This window comes from Balaenoptera physalus (assembly GCF_965194825.1).
Source record: "Balaenoptera physalus genome assembly, chromosome: 12".
Taxonomy (NCBI): Eukaryota; Metazoa; Chordata; class Mammalia; order Artiodactyla; family Balaenopteridae; genus Balaenoptera; species Balaenoptera physalus.
In genome coordinates, this window is record NC_138897.1 from 68,307,973 (window position 1) to 68,317,303 (window position 9,331).

General features: G+C 44.6%; 1 protein-coding gene across 7 annotated transcripts in view; it reads right to left on the reverse strand.

Moving 5' to 3' along the window:
• The window catches only part of SPIRE1 (spire type actin nucleation factor 1), a 209,256-nt gene extending 200,220 nt beyond the window's left edge, over positions 1–9,036 (reverse strand). For 4 of the 7 annotated variants that reach the window (XM_082417058.1, XM_082417059.1, XM_082417057.1 and 1 more), the window contains exon 1: positions 8,455–9,035. In XM_082417058.1, coding sequence (XP_082273184.1) covers positions 8,455–8,752 — 298 coding nt within the window. In that variant the 5' untranslated portion in view covers positions 8,753–9,035. Of the gene's footprint in view, positions 1–8,454 lie in introns of all 7 variants that reach the window. The other 3 variants (XM_082417060.1, XM_082417064.1, XM_082417061.1) reach the window with 3 other exon arrangements.
• Between the last annotated feature and the right edge of the window lie 295 nt (positions 9,037–9,331).

Genomic DNA, 9,331 nt, shown 5'->3' on the forward strand with positions numbered 1-9,331 from the left:
AGTGAAGTAAGTCAGAAAGAGAAAAACAAATACAGTATGCTAACACATATATACGGAATCTAAGGAAAAAAAAAAAAAAAAGCCATGAAGAACCTAGTGGCAAGACAGGAATAAAGACACAGACCTACTAGAGAATGGACTTGAGGATATGGGGAGGGGGTGGGGTGACATGTGACAGGGTAAGAGAGTGTCATGGACATATATACACTACCAAATGTAAAATAGATAGCTAGTGGGAAGCAGCCACATAGCACAGGGAGATCAGCTCGGTGCTTTGTGACCACCTAGAGGGGTGGGATGGGGAGGGTGGGAGGGAGGGAGATTTAAGAGGGAAGAGATATGGGAACATATTGTATGTGTATAACTGATTCACTTTGTTATAAAGCAGAAGCTAACACACCATTGTAAGGCAACTATACTTCAATAAAGATGTTTAACAAAAAAAAAGAGAGAATACGGTACTGGCACAAAAACAGAAACATAGATCAATGGAAGAAGATAGAAAGCCCAGAGATAAACCCACGCACCTATGGTCAACTAATCTATGACAAAGGAGGCAAAGATATACAATAGAGAAAAGAGAGTCTCTTCAATAAGTGGTGCTGGGAAAACTGGACAGCTACATGTAAAAGAATGAAATTAGAACACTCCCTAACACCGTACACAAAAATAAACTCCAAATGGATTAAAAACCTAAATGTAAGACCAGACATTATAAAACTCTTAGAGGAAAACATAGGCAGAACACTCTATGACATAAATCACAACAATATCCTTTTTGACCCACCTCCTAGAGAAATGGAAATAAAAACAAAAATAAACAAATGGGACCTAATGAAACTTCAAAGCTTTTGCACAGCAAAGGAAACCATAAACAAGACGAAAAGACAACCCTCAGAATGGGAGAAAATATTCGCAAACGAATCAATGGACAAAGGATTAATCTCCAAAATATATAAACAGCTCATGCAGCTCCATATTAAAGAAACAAACAACCCAATCCAAAAATGGGCAGAAGACCTAAATAGACATTTCTCCAAAGAAGACATACAGATGGCCAAGAAGCACATGAAAAGATGCTCAACATCACTACTTATTAGAGAAATGCAAATCAAAACTACAATGAGGTATCACCTCACACCAGTTAGAATGGGCATCATCAGAAAATCTACAAACAACAAATGCTGGAGAGGGTGTGGAGAAAAGGGAACCCTCTAGCACTGTTGGTGGGAATGTAAATTGTTACAGCCACTATGGAGAACAGTATGGAGGTTCCTTAAAAAACTGAAAATAGAATTACCATATGATCCAGCAATCCCACTACTGGGCACATACCCAGGGAAAACAATAATTCAAAAAGACACATGCACCCCAATGTTCATTGCAGCACTATTTACAATAGCCAGGTCATGGAAGCAACCCAAATGCCCATCAACAGGCGAATGGATAAAGAAGTTGTGGTACATATATACAATGGAATATTACTCAGCCATAAAAAGGAGCGAAATTGAGTCATTTGTTGAGACGTGGATGGATCTAGAGACTGTCATACAGAGTGAAGTAAGTCAGAAAGAGAAAATCAAATATCGCATATTAACGCATGTATGTGGAACCTAGAAAAATGGTACAGATGAACCAGTGTGCAGGGCAGAAGTTGAGACACAGATGTAGAGAACAAACGTATGGACACCAAGTGGGGAAAGCCACGGTGGGGTGGGGATGGTGGTGTGCTGAATTGGGCGATTGGGATTGACATGTATACACTGATGTGTATAAAACTGATGACTAATAAGAACCTGAAGTATAAAAAAGCAAAAAAAACAACTAATACTAAACTTTCTTTGGGTTATTTGTATGGAAATAGGTTAATATAAATGTTTCAGACATTACATGACATTTCTAAAAATCTTATATGTTCTGGTATAATATTGTAAGTCATAATTCTAGTTATTACTTAAATATGTATATCTCAGAAATAATAAATAAATAAATAAATAAATAAATAAATAAATAAAACACCTCAGTAACAACAAGGACACCCAGCACTGAGCTCCTTGAAGATATATCTGATTCTAGGGCTGGGGCAGAAAATACACATGATAAGCCTTGAAGCACCTTGTAGTGCCAGAAAGTAAGGATGTGCTCAAAAACACAAAAGGATGGGGCACATCAAAGGGACATGGGCGCCTACCTGAAGGAGCTTCCAACGGCCACAGCTGGAACAATTTGAGCAACAAAAGAAATAACATGGTAACAGATAACAAAGTGTAAAACATACACGGATCCAGACTTAATAAATGACTGAATAAATAAGTAAATGGGGAGAAGAATCAAATCTTCCTTACAGAAGAATCCAAAAAATACTAAGTAGATATTCACGACTCCAGGAGGAGGCCCCCGTGAATGCAGACTGGACTCAGTAACTCCCTTCCAAAGAATAAAGTATAGAAAAGGTAAAAACAGTAAAACTCTTTATTGGAGAAACCTGGCAAACAAGGCTCACATCCCCAGTGGTGCTGTGTGGATATCATGTGCCTCAATCCAATGTGACGAGGGGAGCCCTTCCCCTTTCTGGTACTCTTCGCTCAAACGCATAACCCCAGCCCAGTCAAGAAAACAGCAGGCAAACCTAAATGCAAGGACATTCTGCAAAACCCCCAACCAGTACTCCTCAAGACTCTCAAGGTCATGGGAAACAAGGAAAGTTTGAGAAACTGCCACAGAGAGAAGAGACTAATGAGCCATGATGACTAAACACAACCAGGTGTCCTGGGTGGGATTCTGGAACAGAAAAAGGACACTAACAGAAAAACTAGGGAACTCCAAGCGAAGTCTGAAGTTTAGTTAATAGTAAGTAATATGCCGTTAGTTAGTTTTGACCAATGTACCCAGTAATATAAGATGTTAACATTAAGGGAAACAGGTGAGAGGCACACAGGAACCCTCTGCACTAAGTTTGCAACTTTTCTTCAATCTAAAATTATCTCAAAATTAAAAATTTATTTAAAAAACATTAAATTTGGCAATTTAGCAACACGCAATATTTTCCTCATAGTTTTAAACAAGAATCTGGGAGACGGTAGTTTCTTTTTTTACTACTTAGCCAATAGGAAGCAAATGGGAAATATAGTATGACTCCAATATTATGAAAGTGGGATGGGAACTGCTGCCATTTTACAGAACCTACGAAGCAGGAAAGCGATTCCCACCTTACAAATAAAACAGGCAGAGTGTGACTCATCATCTCTTATCAACATATAGTCCTCGGTAGATCAGTGATTTTTTTCCTTCTAAAGTTGAGTCAAAACTCTTAGTAAGACAAATGGTTTCCCAAAAGAGTCCCAACTTACTTACGTACCAATATCTATATGTGACTGATATTTTTCCACTGTTTTCCTTTGCATAAGGCAGAAATACAGATACAAAACCACAAACGCATTATTCCAAAATTTCTCCCAAAACTGTCTGTGGCCATTCTCACACAACCCAAATGGAAGTACGTTGGAGAGTAAACTGGAGTCAAAAGTGACAGCAATCTTAACTGATTATGGCTAAAATATCTTAATCTTGCAAATGGTCATCTGGACACATGGTTAAAGCCCCCCCAGGGGCCTAGAAGGGGACTGTGTAAGGGAGCAGGTTCCAAGTTGACCTGCGTTAGCTTCACCGTAAACTGATCACTGTTTATGTTCTATTTTCTCCTCTATAATAACTAAACTTGGACACTGCTTGCACGTAACAGGGACTCAGTGCATGTTTTTAAAATTGAATTAAGCCCACATATCTGGACATATTGTTCACATGGAATAATTCTCACCTATTGCTGTAACTGACAAGGTGTTTCACCAACCCCTAATACTGTCATTCACCCCCAACCGCTACCCTGGACACACACACCTCAAGTATTCCTTTCATTTAATGATCAGAATGTAAACACTCAAGAAAAATATCAAGAGTGAACAAAAATTAATCTCTTTAAACATGTTTTCACTATTTCAACCTTCTCCGCAAATATTCTGTCTCTCTTTAAACTCAAAAAGGATATTATTCCAAGACCACTTCCCCACCAAATTGGCATGAACCCTGCTGAGAAGCCTCACGGATGACATCCTCTTTTCAAATCCCAAACAAAGCCCCAATGTTCCCTATACCAAGGAATGCCTTTATTAATATGCACGCAGTCCTTCATTGTTCCTCCCAGGAAAACCTATCACTAACCTACAATGATTTTAAATCAAGATGTGTTCACAATTTTGAAAGTGTTCTTTATACATCTAAAGCTAAAGGTACATCAAAAATTTTGAAACCAAATCTGAAACAAAGTTATTTTTGTCAGATGGGTATTTAAGGTCTACAAGGCTGCTAAGACCATGGAGTGGTTCTAAGCTCTAGTACTACCATTAATAATTCTTTGTGGCATCCCAGAAAAAAACGAGTTATAATCTTGTGGAGATTGGAATATAACCTAAATTCCATCAATGACTACTTTCTAAAGAAAGTGTACACTAAAATGTGTCTAAAGACCAGTTAAGTGCCCTGGTTAAAAACAGCAGATTGTATATCAAGAGCCTGAGTGCCTTTGACTCATTAATTAATGGTGTGAATGAAAACTTCACCAACCTGTATGTAATAAACTTTTACCAAACAATAAGGTCTTTTTATGACTACAAGTTCATAAACATTGGGGAAAATAAAAATTTTAAGTAAGCCACCTAAGATAAATCATAAACCCTCTTGATTCTAATGAACAAATCACCCTCCCGGCATCACAGAAATACTTCATAAAATATACTGCCCATTTTAAGATCCTGATTCATAATTTAATCTCTTCCTCTTAAGGTATTCTCTAAAGAACTAGTTTTCCTTCTTCTTTAATCTCCTTCAGTCCTATATCACACTGCTTTCATGGCCATGTTAGTAAATGACTAAGTTACATCTGAATGCTAAATAAAATTATCCATTCTTCACTGTTTTCTTCCAATATTGGGTTCATTTCCATGCCTCCCACATTTTTCTATTTCTCTTATATGTACTTCTAATTTTTTTAATTCAACCTGAATGTGAATATTCTGTACGTGTCGATACTATTAAAACAAGAATAAAATCAATTACTGATACATTCAATTCCAAAACAAGTTAAGAATGAGTGTGAAGTGCTATTTCTTTCTATGGGACTAAATGGAGCGATATTGCTGATAGTGGTAAGAACCAACTATTCAACTCAACAGCAGAGAGAACAGTGGCCAGCTGAAAGATTCACACGCTTTAAGATTACAGCTGGGATCCATTTCCCCACGCTAAACACAATCCACGGCACCACCCATCACTGGCTAGACCAATGGTTCTCAACAGGGGACAGGTGGCCATGTCTGAAGAGTTTACTCAGGGAAGGGGGCAGGTGATAACTGGCATCTGGTGGGTAGAGACCAGGGATGCTGCTAAACATCCTACACAGGCACAGGACAGCCCCCACACAAAGAGCTATTCAGTCAAAAATGTCAGTGCACAGGCTGAGAATCCCTGACCTAGACATGTGTCCCAATTCTGAGTAAAAAATACAGAACAGCTGGACAGAGGCACCGTGGTGCTGTGAAAGGACCGCAAGATCAGGAGAGGGAGAGACCTAAAACTTACTGAGTACCTGCTACATACCAAGCCTTGCGTTAGGCACTTTACACATACCATCTCACTTAAACCTCTATCCCGTAGGGAAAAAGTGATCTATTCTCACTTTACAGATGAGAAGGTTGCACTCAGGAAGATTAAGGAACTTATTCAAGGTCACTCAGCTAGAAAGGGGAGGAATCATGATTCCAATTCAAACCAAATCTGTTCCATTCCACAATACTACAAAGGCTAGAGGTTAAAAGACCTAGATTTGATTCAAAGAGTTACCAGTATGAATTCAAGCACATCACTTAACTTCCTAAACCTGCATTTAGAAAATAAGTCAATGGGGGGCTTCCCTGGTGGCGCAGTGGTTGAGAGTCTGCCTGCCAATGCAGGGGACACGGGTTCGAGCCCTGGTCTGGGAAGATCCCACATGCCGCGGAGCAACTAGGCCCGTGCGCCACAACTACTGAGCCTGCGCGTCTGGAGCTTGTGCTCCGCAACAAGAGAGGCCGCAATAGTGAGAGGCCCGCGCACCGCGATGAAGAGTGGCCCCCGCTTGCCACAACTAGAGAAAGCCCTCGCACAGAAACGAAGACCCAACACAGCCATAAATCAAAAATAAATAAAAAAAAAAAAAAAAAAATTTAAAAAAAGAAAATAAGTCAATGGATAACACGTGAAAATACAAATGCTGTTGACTGCCACCACACAATCATGTTAAACATCTTACAATGAAAAACAAAGTGCTTCTTAGAATGGAGGTTCAAGATTACCATTTTTCCTTAAAAATAGAATTTATACAAGTGTGCAGAGTACCAAGTTATACAGCGTTTTTAAGAATCAGGGTAAATGTTCAGAAGACGTTGTGCCTTCCATACCCACACAACTACTCTTAATACTAAGAAGAAATAAATTATCTAATATAAACACTATTTTAGTATGAACTTCCCAAATTTTTAATCAGTCAGCCCTAAAATGCTCAAGACCATATCGGCAACTTTGATTGGGCTCTCTCCACAAGTGGCAGCAAAGGTCACAAGCAGAACTAAGTAGGAAGAGGATGGATTACAAGTCCATTACTGCTGCTGCAGGAAACAACTATGCCATTCTCTCCAGAAAGAGAGAATGTATTACATTGAAGTCAACACGTTATCATTCATATGAATGATGCAAAAAGTAATTCATTTCAACATAAGGTTATGATTTTTTTAAAAACTATCACCAGAATCCATTAGTCTTTGACAACTAAACTACTAGTAGGTCCACAAACATAACTTGAACTCCGGGATTAAGTTCAAGGACAATGTAAATCCAGTTTGTTCCTTCTGGAAATCACCACTACCAATGCTACTTCTAAAAGGAGGTTGCACACAACCATTTTTCCCCTTAAAACACTGGATCTCAAGGCATGGCTTTGCTGTATTTTATGAAAGTATCTTTTCATATCATATTAATACACTGTAAATAAATTATAATTGCAAGTATTTCCCACTAATATTGTCCAAGTTTAAAAGCAATAGACACATCAAATGAACTAAAAAACGGTTTGAAATAATTTCAAAAGAATTGCAAAAAGACTGGCTTTAAATAAATTAAAATTCTAAAAGTCTGTTTACCTGACACCGAAAATAAATAATAAATGTTCTGTTGGAATTGAAAGAATTGATAACATCCTCTTGACTGTTCTCTATTTTAATCAATTCAATAAGTCACTTTACTAATTCTAAGTACATCTTTCACCTTAAGCATTTTGACACTTCCATCAACTTAAGTAAGGGTGGATTTCCTTTTTTTAATATTTTTAATAGATCTGTCTCTCAAAATGCTGAATTAGATAAAAACTGATTGGAGAAACCTATTATCAACCTCCTCTTCATCATCAATAGATATTTGGGTAAGCCGTAGCTATATGTTGATGGGTAGGTGATAATCTTGAAGAATTTACATTAGATAATAACCTAAGTAAAATCCATTTTATCCATTTATCTGACATCCTGTCAACTTTTTACTTTACAAGCTTGTTTTTCATCACAACAAATATTAATGTACAGGGAAATCGTATTATTTTTATGTTAATTCAGCCTCTTCATTTCTCCCAAAATAGCAGCATTCTCCTCAGGGCTCAGATTTTTTTACATTCCCAACCGAGGGAATATCGTTGTCTTTGAAAGGTACAATCAGCTGACAGCTCCTTGCGAAAGCGCAGCCCTCCTGCCAGCGCGTCACCCCCCCGACCAGGTCTTGGCGAACGCCGGCAGCGCCGAACACATCCCACCCGGGCTCGGCCGCGAGCAGCACGAGCGCGTAGAGCCGGCCTCTCGCGTCCGGGGACCGACCCCACTCCCCTTCTCCGGGGCCTCGGTGCCCCGACAGGTCGCGCACTGACACTCGGACCCCCGCCCCACTCCCGGCGCAGCCGCCCGCCCCCCGCCCACGCTCCGGCCCACGCTCAGACCTACGCGGGCCGCGCTCGGCCGCAGGCCCGGCCCGCTTCCCTGGCCTCCCGTGAGGGGTGGGGGGCCGCGGGGCGGAAGGGCCCGGGGCGGGGGGGGAGGTCCTCCGCGGAGCCGTGGGAGATGTGGGGGTCGCTGTGCGGAAAGGGCCCAGGGCCTTGGCGAGGGTCCTCCAGTAGGAGACTGGGGGGGAGGGAGCGGCGCCGGGGCGGAAGGGCCGGGGCCTGGGGGGCGAGGTCCTCCTGGGGCCGGGGTGGGGGTCCTCCGTGGGCCGTGGGAGATGGGGGCCGCGGGGCGGAAGGGCACGGGGCTGGGGTCGCGGGGGTTGGGGGAAGGGCCTGCGGCGGGGTCCTTCTGTGGGAGAAGGGGGTCGCGGGGGGCGGCTCACCCGCGGCGGCGGCCGGCTCTCCCGCCTCGCCGGCGGCGGGCGCCAGGGTGACGGCGCCGTCCCTCCACACGCGGATCTGCGCGGCCGAGCGCACCCGGCGGCGGGGCTGGCGGCGGCCGGCGTCCGTGGCGCGCAGGGAGCCGCAGCACTGGTAGCACACGGCCCACGCCTGCTCCTCGTTGATGGGCTGATTGTAGAGCCGCAGGATTTCCTCCAGGCTCAGCGCGTGCTGCGGGCCCGCGGCCGCCCCGGGGTCCGGAGGCCCCTCGCCGCCCTCCGGGCCGGCCGGCTGAGCCATCCCGTGGGTCGCGCCGCGCTCCGGGCGCCGCGTCTCCTCAGCTGCCGAGCATAGTCTCCGCGCGCCGCCGCCGCCGCCTCATCCCCGGAACCCCGCCCAGCGGGCCGCGCGCGCCGCCGCGGGGACGGGGGTGGACGGGGTGGAGACCAGGCCGGGGATGGGCCAGAGGCCGGGCCGGAGAACCGGACAGGGGATGGCCAGCATATGAGGCGGGACGCCGCGCGCCCGACAAGACCGCGGCCACCCGGTAGCAGCGCAATGGCGTCCGCGGACCCGCCCTCCGAGCCCCGCCCCAGGGGCGCGCCCCGCCCAGAACCCCGCCCCCGCTTAGAACCCCGCCTCCATGGTCCGCCTGGGTCCTCCCCGCCCTCTGAGTCCCGCCTCTGTCCCGGGTTCTCCTGGCACACCGAGCCCCGCCCCTGGGTTGGCCCCGCCCCCTGGGGGTCCGCCCCGCCCCGCCCCGCCCCGCCCCGCACGTGCACCCGCACCCGCGCCAACTCCCGCGCCCTGGTCCAGTCTTCGCGCACTGGCCGACTTCGTAGTCCCCAGGCCTCGCCCCCCGCGTCCCAATACATGCCC